A 24,806-nucleotide genomic window follows, 5' to 3' on the forward strand; every position below is an offset into this window, starting at 1 on the left:
TCTTTGAAGCAGCCCTCTGGTTAACAGCCGGATATGAGTAGTCCTGTGTATGGTCTCATTTTTTACTTACCTCATGCACCTTTTCTGCTCATGCTATTCTGGGCATCTTTTATCCTTTTGATTTCCCATTGACTATGACATGGAACTGAAAGACATGGTTAAAGATCAGTTTTTGAATAATTTTCATTAAAAAACCAGGTGAATAGCTTACGTCTCCAAAAAGCACTCTGAAGTTATTTCCTTATGACATTTAATTTTTTATTTCCTCTGGGTCACTGACTTGAAAAAATAAATATTCCTAATTCTAACTTGACCTCCGCCCTGTTTTTCAGGAAGCAGAAGTGATATTTAACTAATTGGGTTGTTTTGAAAATATCGAAGGGATTAAAAGAAAAGTGATTTACTTTGTCACTCTTTGGTTACATTATGGGACTTAAAGTGAGAAGGAACTGGAGATGGACTTTATTGGTTCCTGGTGTTTTAACCATCTACATAGTATTTCAATGTGCTAGGTTAATTATAGCATTGTTTCATAACTACATCCATTTGTGTCTCTTGAAGTAACCTTTTTCTTCTAAAGTTAATACTATAGTACATTTCTAGGGGTCTCTTGAATTGTCTGAAACCATGAGGTCTGATATGATAGCCACTGAACCACATGTGGCTATTTCAATATTAATGAAAATTTTAAAAAAATGAAAAATTCAATTTCTCAGTCATTCTAGCCACATTTCAAGTGTTCAGTAACCAACATGGCCAGTGACTACTGTATTAGAGCAGATCTAGAATATTTCCATCATTGCATACAATTCTATTGGATAACATTGACATAAAAAGATGGGATATACGTTGTCAGGTATTCCAGGAATGTTTTAGAACACCAGGCTCATTCATATCGCTTCCTAAATCCATATGTAGAATTTGTTTTTATAAGAGTGAGTTCTTAAAAAATTAATAGACTTAATGTATTTTTAGCAGTTTTAGGTTTACAGAAAATTGAGCATAAAGTTCATAATTTACAGTCAGGTTCATTGGTGGTATACATTCTGAGTTTTGACACATGTATTCGCTATTGCAGTATCATACAGAGTAGTTTGTCCTCAAAAACTCCTATTTGTCTCTCCCTCACTTCCCCCAAATTACTGATCTTTTTACTGTCTTTATAGTTTTGCCTTTCTAGAATGTCTAAGGTTGATTTATTTTTTACTAGATTTTGCTTAGGAATGTTAAAAACAATATAACTACTGTTAAACTTTTAGATCAATAAACTATTTGGAAGGATAAAGATATATAGAACCTAGACTCAGATAAAGAAAATCTTATATTTACATATTGCCCTATAGTTTTTACAGCATATTTACACACATATTAACTCTTTCAGCATCATTTGGATGCTATGGAGAAGGCTGGGCAGCTGTCATTGTCCTCCTTTGCAGATGACAAACTATTCAGCAAGGTCAACTGAGTTGCCCAAGGGGTGAAGCTGAGTCTGGAACCCAATAAATACCCTTTCATCTACACTACAGTAATAAGTAGTGTAGTAGTGGGTAAATAGTATGGATTTTGGAGTCAAGACTCTTGGCTCTCTGCCACTTAATTAGGCATGTAACCTTGGGCAAGTTCCTCAATCTTTCTAAGCCTCGTTCAGTTGCATCATCTGTGAAGTGGGGATGATGCTAATACCTACCACATAGGATTGTTGTGAAGAATAAAGGTTGATGTGATGCATTCAGCACAGTGCCAGGCATGTAGAATTAATTTTATTTCATTTGGAAGGGAGAACATATGAAAGATTCATTTCTTTTGCTGTTAGGGTGCTATTAATTTTGTAAATTTATCTCCCGACCTTTGTATTCTTCCTTTTCCCCCCACTCTCTCTCTGATAGACACAATGAGGAGATATCAGTTCAGGGTGGGGCAGGAGTATTGCGGGGGACGGGTAGAAAGCAACCATTTCATTATTGTGTTTTTCTTTCCATTTGTGGTCTTTGACTAATGTCCACTCTTCTGGCACAGAGAGGAATAAGACTGAAAGAGATCTTCTATTTACAACCTTGTTGTCTAATTCTGTCATCAAACTTTGGTAAATTTATTTTCACGGGATCCAAATAGGCAGAGCAGTTATGAGAACAGACCAGCTATAGGACACTCCTCTGGTAATACCATGGTTTTAGACCAGAATATGCCACATTTATTTATGATCTGAGTAGAAGGTGTTTTATGTTATTCTATGTGTCATTTATATTGATTTTGACTGAAGAAGTTTCATTTAGGAATGCATATATCAAATCCAGATGCTATAACATAGGGTACATGTGATTCTTCACAGAAGGATCCATTATATTACATTTCTTTTCAATAGAAATGCTATTCAGATTTTACACTTTTCAGAATTCGGTTTCAAAGGAAAGAATTTTGAGGTCTCACTGTTGCCTGCACTATGCTAGGCACTTAAACTTGCATTCTAGTATCCCCTCAATCTCTGCAGAGTAGGTGGTTTTCCCAAGTATAAAGATAAGGCATTTGAAGCTCAATGGGGAGGGGGGCCCACCTTGCTTAAATATCGTAGCTCAGAGTTTGTGATACCGTCCTAGAAGTGGTGTGTATAATTGTGTAATTGATAGCGCAACTGACGCACCCTACTGCATGGACAGTTTCTGCTTATCTGGTTAAGTTTTAACCTAATATCCCAAAGAAATCCCTTTGCTTCTTCCTCCCCTTTCCACCCCGCCCCTCAAATTCACTCTTGTTTAGTTCTAACCTATTAGTAAATTTTAGTTACTATATGACAGTATTTAAAATGTGTAAAGCAGTATGCAAATTTTATATAGTATTTATCAACATTGAGAATTAGCGATGTCGAAATTTTTCCCAAGCATTTTCCGAGGATAAAAATAGGTCAGGTGATCCTTTAAGTGTTTGAACCCTGAGAGTATATTTTTATGATTCAATTTATTTCCTAGTCGAAATTCTCTTGGTACTATACTTAAATTTTATTACTTGAAGGAAAAGATATAGAAAATGATGAGTGTTGTCTTCCTGTGCTATCAAAATAATTTTATTAGCATTTATTGCTCAGGGTGTTGATTTGCATTCTGTGTTACATTTCCAAAATGTCCCCAGGATGACCCCTGTTATCCCCCCATTCCCACACTGTAGTCTGCAATGGTTAATATTGTTAGACAGCCACTTTTTCATTTTTCTTGTTTTCTTACTCTCAGAAAGGTCAAATTAGAATGGTTAGGCAAGGAAGATGTGCCAGTAGCTTAGAAGCACATTTTTAAAAAAAAAAAGATTCTATTTATTTTTTAAAGAGAGGGGAAGGGAGGGAGAGAGGGAAAACATCGATGCAAGAGAGAAACAGATTGGTTGCCTCTCGTATGCACTCCATCCAAGGACTGAACCTGCAACCCAGGCATGTGCCCTGACTAGGAATTGAACTGTCGATCTTTTGCTTTGTGCCCAACCAACTGAGCCATACTGGTCAGGGCAGAAGCACGTTTCTTGAAGGATTTTTTGCATTGACATGTGCGCCATAATGAAAGTGAAAATGTAGGCATTTTGCATAATTTGCAAGTATATTCTTATTCAGATATTATAAGAATTCTGCTGCACCATAGCAATTTATACAATATTAATTATATCTAATCTTCTTACAACTCTAGAAGGTAGATACTGTATATCCCTAGTTCACAGATAAGGAAACTGAGAGGTTGACCTCCCCATGGCCACAGAGGAGGTAGTGAGTGGTACATTCAGAGGCAGCCATTACCCATATTACATGTGGCTTGTGTGCTCTCAATACATTTCTTGAGTACAGAAAATAAAAATGTGTTCCTTGTTGAATGTGAGCAAAATTTGGTGGTAGGTAAAATGAATACTAGTTTTTGCTAAATGAAAACAAATCATTAGGGGTATAGGGAACTTGTTGTAATCAAGGAACTAGGGAGTAACTTAAAGGTTTAATACCTTTTGTTTCATTCACTTAGGCCCTAAGATGACCTTAGACATATGGCTCAGGAGGTATGCTGCACTGTAACTCCGTGCAAAGCCACCTGCAAGTGTAATTTGGATAGATTGAAAGGTAGAGAGTATAGATAGACATCCTTTTTTGAACCTCTTAAGGTCCACATGACACTGTTAACAAAGAACTGAAGTGGGCTGGGTAAGTAGGAAAGGAAACAGAATGCTTGATGTTTCAGAGGTGCATTGTTGGTCCACGTGGAGCTGGTGAAAAGTGACTTCATGAACTGGGACAGGGATGTTTCATTTAGGTAAGACAAAAGTAGAGGACCACCCTGGCCAGGTAGCTTAGTTGGTTAGAGCATCCTCCTGATACGCCAAGGTTGTGGGTTCGATGCCCGGTCAGGGCACATACAAGAATCAACCAATGAATGCATAAATAAGTGGAATAATAACTTGATGTTCCTCTCCTTTCCTCTCTCTTTCTCGTAAAAAAAAAAGAAAAGAAAAAGATCGTTTCACATCCTAGGCGTCTGTGACTTGAAGATGCTAATTATCTGACCTGGCCCCTGCCCCTCTGCAAAATAGGTTAGGTCCAAGCATGTTTCATTAGATTTGACCATTAAAACCTTTGGGTTCCCTGGTCCTTTTGCTGCCTAGATAGGTGTTTACGGTAATACAAGTCTCTCTCAGATTGTAAGTAATCAATTGAATTACAGTTTTAGAGCTAGAAGTGATTTTGCAAGTAATGCAGTTCAGCACTCATTATTTTGATAAAAGAAATAGCCATAGAAGTTAAATGTGAAATCTGATGCTGTCCTCATTTTAAAAGGCAGATGAGGTGCACAGTCTGATATAAATGTTAGCACCTACTGCTATAACACTAGAGCTCATCTCCAAGAGATCATGAAGGCAAAGCAGCTGTGTCCTAAAGGCCTCCTCCAGCACGCTTTGCTCATTCTTGGTTTCTTCACCAGTGGGGAAAGTCAGGTTTCTTCATCCTTACTTCAACACTGGTTTGCCCCTCTTTTTCTCTCGTTGACCTATTCATGCCGCCATGTGCACCCCCATCCTCATACCTGCTGTGACATATCTTCCCGGAGCCTTTTGCTGCCAAAAGTTCAGAGTTAGGACAACAATTAGAACTTATCTTGCCTCCAATTTATGTCCCTCCTCAGAACTTCATCATTGCTCTGTCTATAGTCATGTATTCATTTATTAATTTTTTGGATAACAGCTTTATTGAGGTATAATTCACATACCATACAATTAATCCACTTAGAGTGGTGTTTAGTATATTCAGAGTTGTATGACCATCATCACACTTATTTACTTTCAGTGTAACCTTGGAAAAACATGCTCTTTGGAATATTCTAGAGAAAGATAAGAATTAAGTCTGCTTTCTAAGTCCTAGGTCCATGACTAGACAATTATTTAAAATTACCTTATTGCTGAGCCTGTTTGTTCATCATACCTGCCTATAAGATGGTTCTGAGGATTAAAGGAGGACATATATCAAGTTGTTGACCAGGCTTTTGAATGAGCCAGAGTAATGAAGGCCAAGGGAAAATGGTTTATACCAATTCTCCCTCACACCTGTGTGGATTATACTGATTGGTATGTCAGTCACTTAACCAAAAGGGGAAGGAAGCCAATACGTTAGATATGGTTGAGCAAGAAGGAAATGGCACTCTTTTCCCTGTGTTCCCCTGGTTCCAGGGCATATTCCGTAGACATGGATCTGGTTGGTTATAGGTGCCAAGACATGGACCCCTTTTGACTGAGCTGGTCTCCTCATCTCCGTCCCTGTTCCATTGCAGCCAGGGCAGCAGTGCCCAGACCTCTTGGTTTTAGGATATTTTTGCATACTTATAACCTCAGAGCTTTTGTTTATATGGGTTATATCTGATATTTTCCATATTAGAAATTAAAAACTTAAATGAGTATTTTAAAGAGCTGATGTAGTAATCTATTGCTGTGTGAAAAATCACCACAAAATTTGGTGCTTGAAACAGCATTTATAATCTCATAGTTTCTGTAAAGTCAGGAATCTGGGTGTGACTTGGCTAGGTCTTTTCCTTCAGGGTCTCATGGGCTGCAGTCATCCGAAGGCTTGACTGGGAAGAACTCACTCCTAGTTCACTCATGTAGTTGCTGGCAGGATTCATTTCCTCATGACCTGTTGGCTTGGTTCTTTGGTCCCTTGGTCCCTTGGTCCCTTGGTCCCTTGCAACATGGGCCTTTCTGTAGGCATCTCACAACATGGCTGCTGGCTTTATCAGAACAAGCAGAGCAAAAGAGTATCAGTACAAGAGAGAAGTAAGAGTCAGCCTTTGTTGCATAATCATAAAAGTGACATCCCTCAGTTTTGCCAAGTCCTCTGCTCTTTACAAGCCAGTCACTAGGTTCTGCCCACAGGCAACAGAGGGGATTATGCAAGGTTGTGAATACCAGGAGGACCAGTGGGATCCTTTAGAGGCTATGTCAGAAGCTGCCTACCACACATTAACATGAAAGATGTCTTTCTTAAAATTGAAAATAACTGATTTTCCAAAATAAAAGTTGGTGAGAAGAAAACATTATTTTAAGTGTTTGCAGATTTCTGAATGAATGGTGTAATAGGAGATAGGTGAATTCTCACATCTGCCTCTGCATTCAATTTACGTCAGTCAGTATGCCATTTTAGCTGAAGTACAGAAAGACAACCTGGCCTCACACGTGTATGTAGTTGGAACAGGGAGTAGTATTTTAATAGACTTTTAGGTAATTGTGCAAATTCTTCGATACTACACCAAAACTTAGCAAATAGTAGTTCTTGAAAGTTAGTTGCCAGTGTGGGATCTGAAATCCTACAGAACTTTTTCTACTGTTAATATTAAAATCTATCAGTCTGTTTTGCAATTTGATTGGATGCTTTTTCTTCTCATGCGTAACATCACCCAATTAGTCATTTGGGAAATACTGGTTTACTGAATTGTGTTGATCTTCCAAATGCAGAAGAACCTCAATTCTCAAGCGAATTCGCTCTGGAAAACTGTTTGGGAAGCAATTTGTTCGAAAACACAATCTCATTTGTTGCCTGAGAGATGCGTGACTGATCATACAGGTATCGGCGTGAAAGGGTTGTTGGGTAGAGAATCGAGATGTGAATTTTTGTTAGACAACTGAGACATTTTTTCCGTGAACAGCTTGGTCAAGAACCAGATTGTTCGAGAACCAAGGCATTTGAGAACCGAGTTTTGACTTTATTGACACACTTTGTTCTAAATATCAAAATCACATTAGTTAATATCACGATTGATCTAATCAGAAAAGTCAAGTATTGGGAAGCATGGTGACAGATAGTTTTCAAAAAATTAAAACTTTTTTTTGAAAACTCAAATTTTATATTGGCAACCAATATTGTCAGTTTGCCTTGAGGTAATATGAGGCTCACTCACTCATATTTTGGAGAAAATTTCTGCCAAATGTCCAACTCTGTCTTTAAAAACAAACAAACAAACAAACAAACAAACAAACAAACTAACCAGAAGGTAATCCATGAGAAAAGCTGCTAGCAGAGCCCGTAGTTCAGACAGCTGTGTAAGTGCGTTTCCCCCTGGTTGCCATCATACTTTGCTGAGTGGCAGAAGTGCCTTATGTGTACTTCCTGTGTCTGCACACAGAATGAGAAAGATGTGTACTCAAGGGTTGAGATTTCATATAAATGATGATTTTTGTTACTTTCTCAAGGGCATTTTAAAGTAAAAATTACTTTTTCTGCATGACTTCTAGTGTAGTTTTGTGCCAAGGAGCCAACAATGTTACTCATTATGGCTTTTGCACAATCAGTGCAAATGTCAACACCAAAAAGACAAAAACACTAACTCAGTATTATTATGAAAATAGTTTTTGAGCTTGCAGACCACCTGGAAAGGTTCAAAGACCATAGTTTGGGAACCAGTGCTGTCAGAAGGGAATAGGCTTATTTTTCCCTGTTCCTAAGACTCGTTCTTAGAAATGTGGCATCCCAATTATTATTTAAGATTTAATTTATTTACTTTTAGAAAGAGAGGGAGGGAGAAGGAGTGGGCGAAAAACATCAATGTGTGAGAGATACAGTGATCCGTTGCTTCTCACATGACCCCACCTGAGGACCTGGCCCACAACCCAGGCACTCGTCCTGACTAGAAATTGAACCGGCGACCTTTCAGTTTGTAGGCTGGCTCTCAACCCACTGAGCCACACCAGCCAGGGCTTGTTATTGACTCAACTGCCTTATCTCACTAATGGAACAGTTCAATAATAATAGCAAGCAGAATATTTTTTACATTTTAATTTCTAAGGAACAGTGCAAAGTTAGGTTTGTTTGCTAAAAGGATCATCATGGTTCTTTTGCGTGTGGTAAGATATGCATAACATAAAATGTACCATTTAAAGCATTGTTAGGCACACAGTTGAGTGGCATTAAGCACACTAACAGTGTTATGCAGCCAGCAGCACCATCCATCTCCAGAACTTTTTCATCTTCTCAAACTGAAACTCCGTTCTCCCTGGCCCCAGTCCCTGGCAACCACCGTTCTATTTTTTTCCCCTATGAATTTGACTACTCTAGGTATTTCATGTAAGTGGAATCATAGAATGCTGATCCTTTTGTGTCTGGCTTTTTTTCACTTAACATCCTTGCTTCCAGGTTCATCCATCTTGTAGCATGTGACAGAATTCTTTCTTCCTTTTAAAGATTGGATAATATTCTAATGTATGAATATACCACATTTTGTTTACTCATTCATCCATTGATGGACATTCTGGCAATAATCATGATTCTTAACTTAAATGAGATTCCTTACGACTTTCCTCATATAGAAGCATTACCTTCAAACCAGGCTCAATAAATGTAGGTCTCTGCCTCGGCTGATGTGGCTCAGTGGGTTGGGCATCGTCCCGCAAATCAACAGTTCATCATTTTGATTCCCAATCCAGAGCACATGCGTGGGTTGTGGGCCAGGTCCCCAGCTGGGGGTGTGCGAGAGGCAGCCAAGCAATGTTTCTCTCACACATTGATGTTTCTTTCCCTGTCTTTCTCCTCTTTAAAAAATAATAAATACAATTTTTTTAAAAACCCTTTAATTTTATTTCATTCCTTTGTTCTAACACAGTAAAACAGACTACTATTTAAGGAGGTGTTGAGTTATGTAATACATATTTTAAAGACTTTGGTCCAAAATGGTTAAAACAGAATCTTGAGATGAATGATTGATAAAGCGTTAGCTGTGTGGAAAACTTTGCTATCCAAAATAATTCTTTGAAAGATTAAAATAGCTTTAGGATACGAACTGTTTTAAATGACTCATAAAGATAGTCACTTTTCTAATTTAAAAAGCACATGAACCCATCAACTCCATCTATCAAAAAAATAAAAAAGCACATGAAAATGTAATTTTTATAATACGTTTGTAAAATTTGTATCTTGAAATGTAAAGGCCCCTTAAAATACTGGAAATGTTTAAGAGGGAGGTTCATATTTTAAAAACTATATAAGGCCAGTAACTGGTGTCCTAAGAGGAGTGAGGTATCTTCGGTATGTTTCAGATTTCCCTGTGCCTCCTGCCCACACTGGGCCGCGCTGGGCCACACAAGCAGACACTCTTGTCCTCTCATTCCTGTTTGGTCATTGACAACTCTTAGAGTAAATAAATAGAAACAAAGGTATGAAGAGATCTTTAGAGATAAATATATTTTCTTAATATTTTACTTATTTACTTTTAGAGAGAAGGGAAGGAAGGGAGAAAGAGAAGGAGAGAAACAGCAGTGTGTGAGAGAGAGATCAATGGGTTGCCTCTCGTATGTCCCCAACTGGGGACCTGGCCTGCAACCCAGGCATGTGCCCTGACTGGGAATCAAACTGGTGACCTTTCGGTTCTCAGGTCGGCACTCAGTTCACTGAGCCACACCAGTGCAGGCTAGTGATAATTTAGTTTATCCTAAGACACAAAAAAGTTTTTAAAAAATCTCAATGCCTTGAATAATCACTTAAAATTATGTAAAGGTATCTGTACCCCTGGATTAAGCTTGCCTCACCTCTCTAAATCCCTCAGTTAATCACTGCTAAAAATCTTAGAGCTCTTTCCCAATGTTTTTCTAAGTTCATACTGGTATATCTAGCATGCTATTTTTTTTTTAGGCGTTTTGTAACTGCATGAGCGATCTGTTTGACTTTGACCTTTCATTTTCCAAGGCTGATGTATGAAGTGAGGGAAGCACTGCAGTGGAGAGAGCATGGGCTCTTTGAGTTTGACAGTCCTGGTTTTGAGTTTCGCTGGCCCCTTTTACCGACTTTAATATGCTCTTGGGCAAGTTCCCTCACCACGCTAAGTCTCATTTTCCTTATGCGGGAACAATAAGACCTATCTCTCAGTGGGCTGGAAAAGGTTAAATGGGGTTGCAGCTTAGCAAGTTCTGAAGGTTCCTTTCACCTACTTGGAAGGGTTCTTTGGAACCCCGGGCTGGCTAAGGATCTCTCCCGAGGAAAAGGCGTAAGTGTGCACAAGGTCTCCCACCAGCTCCCTCTGAAGGGCCACTCCGCCCTCAGCGGCAGACGGAGGGATCTCTGCTCAAAGTACATGCCTGGCACTGGTTGAAGGCATTCTAGCTTACTGAAGCAGATGGTAGTTGAAATAATTAGGAAGTGAATGTGGGTGTTGGCTTTTTTGTTTTTTATTTACACCAGATTTAGTAAAAGAACAACCATTACTAATAACATTTAAGCTCTTTAAACAAAACAAGCCAAAGAAATATGGTTCTTAAGCTTCAACATTATTTGAGAGAGCATAAGTGAAAGTTTTAAACTTTAAAGTTATTCATCTTTCTCTTTATTCATAGAGTAGAAGGGAAAGAAACTTAATTTAACTTTTTTTCTTTTAGGCTTAAAATTTAAAAATAAATATTTAAAATTTTAAAAATTGATTTAAACTTTATTTTAAAATTATTGATTTGAGAGAGAGAGAATCATCAATTTGTCGTTCCTCTTATTTATGCATTCATTGATTGATTCTTGTATGTGCCCTGAACACAGATGAAACCCACAACCTTGGCGTATCGGGACAATGATCTAATCAACTGAGCTATCCGGCCAGGGCTCTTTTGGGCTTTTAATTCCCATGCAGGCTAAGTTTCAAATGTATTGATCCAAAAAGCTATTACAAGTAGTAGATGAATACAGAGTATTCATGTTCATTTGCAGAAATTTCTGTAATAGTTATTATTTGCTTCTAAAATTAATTGTTGGTAAACTGGTGACTATCCATTTTGAAGGCCTCTCTTCTTCAGTTAAGGAGACATCTTAGCTCCAAGTATTGAGACAGTGGAAGGAAGATAGAGAAATGTATCCCCTGACAGGTGCATAGTGTCAGGGGTGGGGAGGTTATTGGGACTAGGGTTCTAGTAAATTCCATTGCGGCCGAATGGTGTGCTCTCTGGAACACCATTGTAAGTCTTTCAAGGTACAAGAGCTAAACACACTGCTCATGACTATAGATTCATTAACAAAGTGAAAATGTTTCCTGTTTTTGTTTTATGATTTTGTTTAGGGAAAGGTTCAAACAGAAATTCTTACTGAAATTACTTATTACTGGTTTCATTTTTATTTGAGATTGGAATTTAAATAAACATTTTTTCCTCTTCTTTTTCCTAATAGGTGTTATATTAGAGAACCCTATTCATCTTGGGATTTTAAAAAAACAAAACAAAAAAACCAACAAACTGTTAGGAAGGTAACTGCTGGTCCCTAACTTGAAAGGTAAAAACAGGCCTGCTCTGAAGCCCAGTGACCTTCCACTCTGACTCCACTCACCCAGGTCTGTCAATTAATATATTCCTTATACAACCCTCTCCCCAACTACAAACACCCAAATCATGGCATACAGTGTATATTGTAGGGTATTTTCCCTTTTCAACCTATACTTACAGTTTGGTAATTATACAACTACCTACTCTTTTTGAACAGATGGTACAGTATTCCCTTGTATGGATGTAGCACAATTTATCTAGTCCATTATTAGTTGACATTGAGGGTATTTCAGATTTTCTGTTACTATGCTCCATCAATGTCCTTATGTATATATCATTTCACAAATGTACTGGTTCATCTGTAGGAAAAATGGGTAAGAAGTGAACTTGCTGGTCAAAGCACATGTGGCATGATGATTTTTTTCAACACTTCATTATGAACATTTTCAAACATAGGGTAAGAATTGGATGCTGAACATCCACATTGCCACCACCTAGATGTTACCACTGACAGTTTACTATGCTTCCCTTTTCATGTCTGTCCATCTTTCTGTCCCTTCACCCAGTGAAGCCACTGTAAGTATGTAAATGCTGAGCTGTAACAGATGCATGCAGCTCTCTCTGTAACCAAACTCTTATCAAGATATGGAGCATTCCAGCACCCCAGAATGTTCCTTCTGCCCCCTCCAAGACAATCTGCACCTTGAATGGGACTCCTTAGTGGTTAAAACAATTTATCCCCAACCAGAAATGTTTGAGAATACCTCACACCCTCTCTTCCACACTGTGACCAGAGTTTTTGATGTGAAAAATATGTGATAGTTTTAAGTTGCATTTCTCTTTTTAGTAAAGTTCAACAGATGTCTACAAGCCATTTGTATTTCCTTTCTGTGAATCCTTCATCTTGTTTGCCCATTTTTGTTGGGTTGGAGGTCTTAGCATTCTTTAATTTGAGAATCAATTTATGTTAAAGAAAAGGTTATTTTTTCTGACTGCACTTAGAATAGTAAAAAAATTTACATATGTTCTGTGATGCTTCCAGTGCTCTGTTACTAGTTATTAAATCTCCTATGCCATTTTGAAATAGGTGAATATATTGTGCCTTTTCTCCAAAACTGAGAGAATGCAGAACAGTAATAAGAGAAAATACTTGTAAATCATATATCTGATCAGGGACTTGTGTCTAGCATACATAAAGAACTCTCACAACTCAATAAAATAACAAATAATTCAAATGAAAAATAGGCAAAGGATCTGAATAAGCATCTCTCCAAAGGAGGTATACAAATTGATAATAAGCACATGAAAAGATTCTCAACATCATTAGATGAGATACCTCCAGACTTGGATGGCTGTAATCAAAAGGACAGTGGTGATGTGGAAATACTGGAACCCTCATACACTGCTGGTGGGAATGTGAAATGGTGCACTCACTGGAAAAGTAGCGTGGCAGTTCTTCAAAAGGTTAAAACATAGATTGACCATATGATCTAGCAATCCACTCCTAGGTATATATCTTAGAGAAATGTAAACATGTGTCCACACAAAACTTGTACATTAATGTTCATAACAATTATTCATGATAGCCAAAAGTTGGAAATAATACAAGTGCCCATCAACTGATGAATGGATAAATAAAATATGGTATATTCATACAGTGGAATATTATTTGGTAATAAAAAGAAATGAGCCCTGGCTGGATTGAGCACTGGCCTGTGAACTGAAGTGTTGCTGGTTTGATTCCCAGTCAGGGCACATGCCTGGGTTGCAGGCCAGGTTCCCAGTAGGGGGCGCACAAGCAGCAACCACACATTGATGTTTCCCTCTCTTCCCTCCCTTCCCTTCTAAAAATAAATAAATAAAACCTTTTTTAAAAAAAAGAAATGAAGTACTTTTTACTACATTTCTACATACTACACACTACATTACATACTACATTACAACTACAGGGTTTCATAGTTGAACCTTGAAATCATTATGCTATGTAAAAGAAACCAAACACAAAAGGCTACATACGATGCCATTTATATGAAATGTCCAGAATAACCACATCTGGAGAGACGGGAACTACATTAGTTAGCTGGGGCTGGAGATAGTGGGAGGATTAGGGATTTATAGCTGAAGAGTACCGAGTTTCATTTCGAGGTATCAAAAGTTCTAAAATTGATTGTGGTGACTGTCACATGGCTCTGAGCACACTAAAAAACAGTGAATTGTATGCTCTATAAATTATATCTCAGGAAAGCTGTTAAGAAAAATCACTAATAGAACTGAAAAAATACACATTAACAAATTCATTCCTCAGGTAGCTTTCTTATTAAAATTAATCCTAGGGTAGGCCTCAGATTTTCCTCCATGAAAACTATTTATGTTCCCTGTCTTCCAAATTGCTTGCTCATTATATATTTGGATATGGCTTGACACCACACTTTCTGGTATTATGTGGGGTTTATTATCATTACGCTTTTGAGAAATTCCATTATGTATTAGAGATAAAGAATCTTCATTTTAATCATCTTTTAATAGATTTTCATCAATATTTAAAGCCAACATTGTGGTTTTGTAGTCCTATTCTTAATACTAATGGTCTTCAGAGAATAGGTTTGAAAATTATTTTTTATAAATTGTGGAAGATGGTATTAATAATTTTCAATCACCCCCCATTGCTTTTGCATAAAAGGTTTCTGTTAACATTATGGGCCCAACTTGTATATGGCAGTTTAATGACTAATATAAAATAGAGGTAGAATTAGTAATTAAATGTACAGTGTAGTGTTAAAATGGTCACTTTGCATTTGGTTTGATAGTAATATTTCTGTAGTATGTTATTGGGGCATATTGGTGGTGTTAAGAAATTACTGCAGTAATGAAATTTAACAAAGGACATTTCCTAAAACTTCATCATTAATTTTTTTTTATCCTCACCCAAGGATGTTTATTGATTTTAGAGAGAGAGGGAGGGGGAGAGAGAAAGAAAAACATTGATGTGAGAAACATTAATCAGTTGCCTCTGATACGCACCCCGACTGGGGATCGAACCCCTGACATTTTGGTGTGTGGGATGATGCTCCAACCAACTGAGCCACCTGGCTAGGGCTGCTCATTAGTTTTTAAATAAACTTAACTCCTATGGATTACACGAGAGACAGTACTCTATGGAATGCATTACATGTAGAAGTGAAATTTTTAAATTTTTTGAAAGAATTAAAGTCTTCAATATTACTTTGTAAATTTTTAAAATGTGAATTAGGCTTATAATCCAAATGTGGCATCAAACTTAACTCAAAATAGCCCATTTTCCCTTAATGCATTCCTTTTTTTTTTTTTTAAGAAATGAAAGTATTACATGTACATTATTTTTAAAGTATGAAAAGCAACACATCTCTAATCTCTCTCCCCAGAGGAAAATGTTTATGTTTTGGTTCTTCATAAATTTTGAATAATGTATAAATTGCAACTTTTAAAATAAACCTTACTGAAGTAAAACATACATTCAGAAAAGTATACAAAGCACAAATGTTTAGGCTTGCTGAATTTTCACAAAGTTGGCCTCTGTGTTACCCCATCTAGATCAAGACAGAATATTACCCAACACCACGGAAAGCTTTGCCCTCACCAGTATCCACTATCCTGATTTCCAGCACCATCAATTAGCTTTGCCTGTTTTTGAACTTCATATATAAATAGTTTCCTAGAGTATGCATTCTGGCACCTTCCTTGAAACAGTCTGCCTGTGAGACTCATCTGTGTTGCTGTGTTTAGTAGTAGTTTATCCTCATTGCTAGATCGTATGAACATGTTAGAATGGTCCTTTCTTCTGTTGATAGAAATTTGGATTGATTCCATTTTAGGGTAATTACAAATAGTGTTGCTCTAGACATTCTTGGCCTTCGGCTTCACATATGTACACACTTGGGTAAAATCCTAGGATGAGAATTAACCATGTTGGAAGGTATCCATATTGCTAAAGAGTTTTTCAAAGTGGCTATACCAACTTGTTCTTTCAAAAGCACAGTACTTGATATATCAATGTTAGACTATAAAAGATAAGGATTTAGTTTCCTTAACCTCTCTATCCTCTGCCTTGGTATTTTAAATTATTTTTAGTTCTTCGGTTGGATATTTATTATTATAATTGGAAATAATCTCTGTTCTATTAATTTTGGAAGATAGCTTTTGTCCAGTTGTAGTAAGAGAAAGATATTAGACACTCCCCCCATTGTAGTATTCAAAAAGGAAGAAGCTCTCTTTTATACAGAGAGAAAATGTGCGGAATTTAAATTTGTGCTACATTATATGACCAAGCAGTGGTTAACAAGGGGGGATATCCCATAAATAAATGGGGTTAACAATATGTTACAAGCGAGAATAAGGTAAAATTACTGATTTGAGAATAAAATACTAGAATAAAGCCACCTCTCCCATGCCTACTATCTGTATTCGTTAGGGTTAGGATAGCTGTTTAAAATGTTATTCTCAAAATTTTGTAGCTTAACATGCAAGAAATTTATTTTCTTCCTCCTCTGATGGTGGTTTTGATGTGGACAACATGTGGCTTTCTGTGTCTGGCTTCTTTCACCTAGTGTAATGATTTGAAGGTTCATCCATGAAACCTTATAGTTTTAATAATGGTGATGTGGGTGTCCTTTGCAAGAAGGGCGACTTTCTTTATGTGTACATGGGATTTAGGGGCCCAGGCTACTTTCATCCTGTGGCTCTGCCATCTCGTAGGGTCTTGGAGACCTCTGCATAAAGCCAGAATGGGAAAGAGGTGGTAGAGAAAGAACATTTGCTTCTAAGAATAAAAGTCTTGTTGGGGAAGAGACAGTCATCGCTTGGGCTCACATTCCATTGGTGAGAACCTCTCATGGGAGTCCCACCTAGATGTAAGGGGCTGGGAGTTGTGTTGTAGTCCTTAGCTGAGTCCTGGTCCAGCAGTGCCAGCTCCCCAGGATGTTGGAGGAGCGTGGGGTTTTTACTGGACACCCAGTGGACCATCTCTCCTGTACCATCTTCTTGAGGATAAGAACAGAATAATTTTTTTGAGGTAAAACTGGAATATAACATAAGTTTCAGGTGTTCAACATTTGATTCGACATCTGTATACTCTACAAAGTGATCACCACCAAAAGTATAGTTACCATCAAGGTCAGGATAATTCATGTTCATTAACTTGGGATAATTTCACATTTGTCAACTAATATGAAATTTGTTTGCTAATTAAGTAGTGGAATTTTTATGGGGAAATAAGTGTAGGTTTACAACTAAATGGCATTTCTTGCTTGCTTTGGTACCACTTAGATGTGTGGTTTGTCTTAACTTTGTTTTTCTTATGCTTTACAGTTAGGTCACCTCGCAGTGAAACTTAGAAACTACATACCATATTTGCATCAATTTTACAAACCACTAAGAAAGAAAAAAAGCTGTCAGCCTATGGTGTGCTTTTGGTTGTAAACACTGATTACATTTGATTTAACCCCCTTTCCCATCTTTCTCCTCCTTTCCCTCTAGTTTGTGATTGGCACAATGGAAGACGCTGGAATATGCGGGCTAGGGGTGAAAGCGGATATGTTGCATAACTCTCAATCAAACGATATACTTCAGCATCAGGACTCAAATTGTGGTGGCACAAGTAACAAACATTCACTGGAAGAGGATGAAGGCAGTGACTTTATAACAAAAAACAGAAGTTTGGTGAGCTCAGCATACTGCACACAAGAGTCAAGAGAGGAAATTCCTGGGCAAGAAGCTCGAACAGATCCCCCTGATGGTCAGCAAGATTCAGAGTGCAATAGGAGCAAAGAAAAAACCTTAGGTAATAATCTCTGCTCAGTGGTTGGACGCTTTCACACACAGCTCATTTACTTATAGTTCCTGCGGCACAGGTGATTATGAACGTGGTCTGTGGTGGCCCGTATTGAGATGGATGTTTAGCATCTCTTGTCTTTATTGGGGTCCGTCTGCCTGTCTGCCGCAGTTCTGTGCAGGAGGTGAAGATAGCAGAGTAGGAAGTTTGCTCTCAATAATCAACAATTGTCTTCTGTGAAAAAATTTGGGGCCAACGTGATAGAAGTAGTATTAGACTTGCTTTTTCGCATCTTTAATGTAGTCTGACCGAAATGTATGAAAACTATATTTATTTGATCACTTTAGTATTTAAAACCTAGTCATAGAAATTTAGAGATTACAAAATCTTATCTACAGAAAGTGGGGTAAGACTGGCTTTCAAGGGTATATTTTCTTCCTCCTGCTCTATTTGGGATTTAGGACTAAGAATGTGATACGTTGACTCTCATTACGAAATCTGAAATCTCCTCTTATTTTAGCCTTACTGGTTGCCCCTAAGATTTTTACACTTATTATACTTAAGATTAACAGTGTTTAATTTGTATGGTTTTCTGTATGCTACATTAGAATTACCCTTATTAAACCCATTTCCTGCTAAATTGGAAAACTTAATGTATAGAAATACAAAAATAATTTTAATTAAAAAATTTTAATTCCTTACAAATAAGACAAATTTCTTCAAAGTCAGCAGCCCCAATTATGTGTAACAGCAAATGGGGGTCTTAAAAAGTTACACATAACATTACCGTGTGACCCAGCAATTCTGCCTCTATGTATGTGCCCCAGAAAAATGGAAAACGTGTCCGTGCAAAACACTGTACATGACCGTTCCTGGCAATATTATTCATAATAGCCAAAAAGTTTAAACAACTGTCATCCATCAGCTGATGAATGGATAAGAAAATGTGGTATACTCATGCAGTGGACTGTTATTTGGCAATAAAAAGGAATGTAGTGCCTATCATCCTATGGGGGTGAACCTCGTAAATATTACTAAGTAAAAGAAACCAGACACAAAGGCCATGTAGGAAAAAAAAATATCTACATATAATTATATATATAATTCCATTTTATATGAGGTATCTAGAATTTGCAAATCCATGGAGACAAAAAGTTAGAGTAGTGGTTGCCTGGAAGAAGGAGCAGTGAGGAGTAAGTGACTGCTGATGGGTATGGAGTTTCTTTTTGAGGTGCTACAAAGTATTTTGAAATTAGGCAGTGGAGATGGTTGCACAACTTTGTGAATATACTCAATTCTATACTTAAGAATGGTAAATTTTATGGTATATGAATTATATGTTAAAAATACCCAGATGTAATGTGAGTTTAAAAGTCATCATAAAAATTGAAGGCTACATTTATGCTTATTTCTAATTTTACTCAATAATTATGTTTAGTCATCTCTTTTAAACTTGTTACTGGCCTTGGGTTGAATAAGAGGTTTTGTTACTAAAATTTTTTTTTAAAGATTTTATTTATTTATTTTTAGAGAGAGGGGGAGGGAGGGAGAAAGAGGGGGAGAGAAACATCCATGTGTGGTTGCCTCTTGCGCACCCCCTACTGGGGATCTGGCTCGCAACCCAGGCATGTGCCCTGACTGGGAATCGAACCTGTGACCCTTGGGTTCGCAGGCCGGTGCTCAATCCACTGAGCCATTCCAGCCAGGGCTTGTTATTAAAATTTTATGTAGATAAAAAAGTAGTCTGTTTTGAAGTCAGCCTGCGTTTTTCCTCACAGTCTGTACATCATATACCAGTCATTTTAATAGGTTTCTAAACGAAATATCCTACATATAAGTGAACATTTTAAAAAATAAAAATGATAACCACCACCCAGCTTAAGAAATAAAACATTATCACTTCTTTTGAAACACCACTTGTCCCCCTACCTCAGCCAACTTGCTTCTCCCTGCCAAAGTCTTGAAATGTTGTTAAGTGTTAAGCTCTTTTCCCCAAGGGAAGAGCTGTCTTGACATCTTTTTATTTACAGTGAACTTGATTAACACATGGAATATGTTTCCAAAATCATCAGAAGTTACTTAGATTTCACATAGAAAAAGACACGTGTCACAAGTGAGTCTGTGTATCTTAGGCAGGCAGAGAGTACTAACTGAAACTCCCTTTGAACTTCTGTATTTGTACTTGGTTAGGAGGAAGCTTTTAAAAATATTCTGCCCTTTGTAACTTGCCCTTTGTCTTAACTTGGATATCAGTGGTTAAGCAGGAGAATTTTCAAGCCTTCAGCAAGAGTTCTTACAAATTGCTAGCCATGTTAAAGTGAAGAAATTTGGGGGAGGGGGTGCCTGCTAATCCCAAATTTAAAAATAGCTTTCTTAATTTAGCTGGGAAATATCTTATTTCTAGTTACAGGCATAAATTATTTTACTATGGTTGTCAGAACATAGGAAGTGTTATATAGAATTTGCAGGTTAGATTTGATCTCATTCTTCTTCCAGGACTTATTTGTTATCTTGTTAATCATCAGGAAAAGAAGTTTTATTACTGATGCAAGCCCTAAACACCCTTTCTACACCAGAAGAGAAGCTGGCAGCTCTTTGTAAGAAATATGCTGATCTTGTGAGTATTACATCATGGAAGTGAGGTCCATATAAACTATAGCAAGATGGATATGTGCTTGATTAGCTTTTTAAAATGTGATTTTGATGTAGCTTTAAATGTAAAATTGTTTTATTCCAAAATTGAGGAGGAGAATCTGATTTCTTGGAGCTTTTTTTGTTGCTTGTATGACTTGACTTTACAAGTTGATACTTATGAGCGAACACTAGAATGCTAAGATAGGGTATATATTTTGTAAAACTGAGTCTCGGAGTATTTAGTATTTCTAAGTTAGCCTTTTCATCCCTGGGTTATGATGCTTTTAGTCAGTTGGGGTATAGTGGTTCCTATATTTAATTTTTCCCAGGGCAATTCTATAGCCATTGTGATTGAAATTGTGAGTTGAATGAAATAGTCTATTAAAACAATACTGTGGCTCAGGAAATTTTTATTTAGCATATGCTGTGTGCCAGGCATTCCTTTTTCCATCTTCCAAAGAAATTGATCTTATTTGTTCTGGGCCTATGTTACTTCAAGAAGCATTCATTTTCTTTTTAAAATTAAGAAAGCAGTCTCAACATGGAAACACTGCCATCCTTTTTAAGCTGAAGCATAGGAAAATGATAGAACTCTTTGAAGTAAAGGTTTTGGAAGACTTTTAGAATTCTAATGTAAATACTGAAATTAATGCCTTTTGTGAAATACTTAACGTGAATCATCATTGACAATTTTTCTGCACTTCATCTATTGTTAAAGCAGTTATTCCATATCATAAACTAGTTTTTGTCAATGACCAGTTCTAAAAGTAAATTTTATTTATTTATTACTGAAAGAATTAAAGTTACTGTCCCTCAGTTTGTAAACGGGTTCGAGTACACCTCCATGTAGCTGGCACTCAGCCGTCTGGAATCGCCTTCAGTTCAGAGCAAGAGGAAATCCCGTGCATCCGTGAAAAACGGCCTAGAACAAATGCAGAGATGGCAGAAAACACAGCATGGTCAGGTTGCTGGTTTCAGGAAAGGAACGCTTCCACTGGCTATTGGTTCCAAAGTCCCACTGGTTCCATCCACATGAGGAGAACCATGCGAGAGGTGGAAAAAGAAGATAAGAACAAAAAAGGGAAAAGAAAAAGTGGAGAAAAGAGTAAAACACTGAAAGAAAGCAGTGTAGGGCTAGCCACCTGACAGTAGCAGCTAGCCATGAATGGGTTAGGAGAAGAAAGGGCAAATAGTTGCATGAGGCAGTCCTCAGACTCATACAAGTCATCGGGACATTTGTTAGAAGGTACATTCTGATTCACTGGGTCTGGGTTGGGCCCTGAGGGTCTTCGTGCTAACAAGCAACAAGCTCGCAGGTCATGATGAGGGTCCTGGCAGCCCTTGGATCACACTTTAGGTAGCAAGGATCTGGAGTGTTTTGCTTTGTGTGCATGTGTGTGGTGGGGGACTATGGTTATTTTTAAGTACCAGTAATGGTCACTTAATCCATTTGAGGATGTGACACTGAAGAATTGCCTAGTGAGTAACCTCTCTTTGATTTAGATTTGTGCTGACCATATGAAGGGCGAAACGAAACATTTACTCTTTTCAGAAAGTGTTCTAAAGCTTGATTTCTTGAAACAATACTCATTTCCTTTAAAAGGGAGAGGATATAGATTATGTAGCAGTGAGACCATCAAGGGAGCCTTTTCCCAAGGATTTTTCAGAAAACGTCCCTCATACTGTCACTGTCCTCTGTCCTTTTTGTGACAGCATCTTACTAATATCACTGATTCTTGTGGCACGGACACGTGAAGTGCTGTGGAGTCGGTGCAGCGGTGCACCGCACTGTCATCGTAATTGTCCATCAGGGAGAATTTTGGCTGCCGCATTCACCAGTTAACATGGATTCATGCAATTGTCGCATTGCACTTGCTAAGTGTGGCTAGCATTAGAGCTGTAACGTGGTCTGTAAGGAAGTTAAAGTGCATGTTCTTTGCCCTTTCTTAGTTTGTGTAGATTTTTAGAGCTAGTAAGAAATCTTGATATCTGGTTGGGTAAATATGTCCTTATTAACTCTTTTCATCAGAAGTACCTTGGCTCTTCTTGACTCTTTACTTTCTGTGAAATTTTAGATTCGACTTCTTAGTTCCATGTGAAAAAGCACCACTTGGGGATTTTGAAGAGCATTCCATGGAATCTATAGATGTATTTGGGGGAGAATCACCGCCCTTGTGAAGTTAAATGAACTGAAAAAGTGCATATCCTTATGCGATAAAAATGAATTAGATCCTTAGTTATCATATACAACAATCAATTCTGGATGGATTAAGGATTTGAGTGTCAAAAATTAATCTTAAAAAATTTTAGATGTCATTTAGATTTATTTAGATATGCTACCAGGTGAATATTTTTCCAAACTTGGGTTAAGGGGAAGATTTCTTACAATACAAAAAGCACTATCAGAAAAGATTACAAGAATTGATTATATTGAAATTAAGACTTTCTGTTCATCAAAAGACACTTTAAAAGAAAGTGAAACAAGATTACAAACTTGGGAGAACATATTTCCAACAAATATAATCAACAGAAGCTTTATTATCAATATGTAAGGAGCACGTACAAATGAATGCAAAAAGGATAAAGCAATGGAAAACTGGGCATGAGACATGTAAGAGGTATTTCACAGAAGCGGAAAAACAAAACTATACAGATGTCTTAAAGGTACATAAACAAAGAGATGTTTGATCTGATTAGTGATCAGGGAAATGCCAATTAGGACCACAACGAGATGCCATTTTATGGCCATTGTAGTGGCCTAGATTAAGAATTCTGATCATACTAAATTTTGGAGAGGATGTGCATCTGCACAATATCTTATAAATCTTTGATGGGAGAAAAAATTTGCCAGCCACTTTGGCAAAAAGTTTGGCATAGTAATGTGAAATAGAACATCAGAAATCACTGCCTAGCAACCCCACTTCTAGGTTTGCACCCAAGAGAAATTCTTGATGTGTATACCACGAAACACATGAACATGTCCATAACATTGTGAGTAATGAAACCTGGAAACATCCCAAATGCTCACTGATAAGTGAATTGATCAGTAGAGTGTATTGTGTGTGGGATATTTTTTAAGAAGTGCAATATTATGCAACCTGTTGGCCAGATCCAGCAAGGCATGTTTTTGTACTGCCTACAAGCTAAGAATGGTTTTTTTACATTTTTAAAGTTTTGCTTAATAAAAGAGGACGACACAGCAGATAGCCAGCTGTGGCCTGCAAAGTCTAAAATATTTACTCTCTGGGCCTTTACAGAAAAAGTTCGCTGTCCCCTGATCCTGTAGCTACATGTGAGCAGTCTGGGTGACTCCTAGCAGTACGATGTGCAGCTGTGCTGTCCAAAACAGTCATTAACCACATGTGGCTATTGAAGCTTACATTAATTTAAAAATATGAAAGAAAATACAAAATTCTATTCCTCAGTGGCAATAGCAACACTAAATTCAAAGCTACTGAGACCAAAATTTCTCTTAGGACCACACACAGATGATATAAAGAGGAGAGCAAAGGAATAGTGAACCCAGGATTCAGGGCTGTGGTTACTTTGAGGTGAGGAAGGCTGGGGGGCTTCCAGTCCTCGCTAGAGTTACAGATAGTGTGTGCAGAACCTGCAGCCTCTGGGAACTGCACTGCAGCCCATGGTCCACAGAGAGCTTACTTTACAAAAGTATTTTCCGGCAGGAATTTTCATAAAGGCATTTTTAATAGCTGTAAAAACGCATTGCCTGTGAGGATGCTTGGTATGTGTTGATAAGCCACAAGGTGTCACTCTTGTTCTTGAAATCATGACTCAGCATCCTTTCCGTCAGTGAAAGGTCAGTGAAGCTGCCATCTTACCTATTAGTGTTGATTTGACCTTGAAATAGACTCATTTGCTCCAGACCTGAAATTGTGATTCCCCACTTACTAGCCAAGAACCCTGAGTGCTGCTTATTAACTTATAGGAGGGCCATCACGTTCAAGTAGCCTATGTGTGCTTTCAAAAAAGTACAGCTTAATGGTGTTGATTCCTGAGAAGGTTTCTGAAAACATCATGTTTTTGTTTTTAGTAAGAAAATAAAAGAGTTTTTCTCCCTACCCTAAATTGTTTGTTTACTTTCCTATCACAACTGGAAAAGAAACGTTGGCAGAGTAGAGGGGCGTGAAACAACTGAAAATAAAATAATTACGCTATAATATTTGGTTATTGAAAATGTGTTCATAGCCCTTAATGTGATTCTTCCATCCGTAACCCAAAGGTTTTCAATGTGCTTCCTAAATGTCAAGTGCTTGTTATTTTAGCTGGAGGAGAGCAGGAATGTTCAGAAGCAAATGAAGATTCTGCAGAAGAAGCAAGCTCAGATCGTGAAAGAGAAAGTGCACTTGCAGAGTGAGCACAGCAAGGCTGTCTTGGCAAGAAGCAAACTAGAGTCTCTCTGCAGGGAACTTCAGCGTCACAACAAGACGTTAAAGGTTAGTGGGTTCATTGTTCTGTTTTTCAGGGGCAACTGCTTCCGTTTTTTCTATAATCACTGTGTATCTATTTAAAGTAAGTCCTTGTCTCTACTTGGGACAGAGCTACCATCTTGCCTTCTATTTTTGCTGGGCCTGATGTTTCTTAGTGTCCCTTGTGTTTGCTTGTGGGGGTCTAGATG

At 37.6% G+C, this 24,806-nt stretch overlaps 1 protein-coding gene across 2 annotated transcripts in view; it reads left to right on the forward strand.

Annotated features, from left to right (window-relative positions):
• Positions 1–24,806, forward strand: part of TXLNG (taxilin gamma) — a 45,134-nt gene that overhangs the window by 2,148 nt on the left and 18,180 nt on the right. Inside the window, exons 1-4 of one of the 2 annotated variants that reach the window (XM_054581099.1) lie at positions 11,672–11,798; positions 17,242–17,545; positions 20,062–20,153; positions 24,454–24,624. In XM_054581099.1, the coding sequence (XP_054437074.1) occupies positions 17,257–17,545; positions 20,062–20,153; positions 24,454–24,624 (552 nt within the window). In that variant the 5' untranslated portion in view covers positions 11,672–11,798; positions 17,242–17,256. Of the gene's footprint in view, positions 1–11,671; positions 11,799–17,241; positions 17,546–20,061; positions 20,154–24,453; positions 24,625–24,806 lie in introns of those variants that run through there. The other variant, XM_054581098.1, reaches the window with a different exon arrangement.

The sequence above is a fragment of the Pteronotus mesoamericanus genome, unplaced genomic scaffold (genome assembly GCF_021234165.1).
Source record: "Pteronotus mesoamericanus isolate MK-2021 breed Mesoamerican mustached bat unplaced genomic scaffold, CSHL_Meso_final contig_65, whole genome shotgun sequence".
NCBI lineage: Eukaryota > Metazoa > Chordata > Mammalia > Chiroptera > Mormoopidae > Pteronotus > Pteronotus mesoamericanus.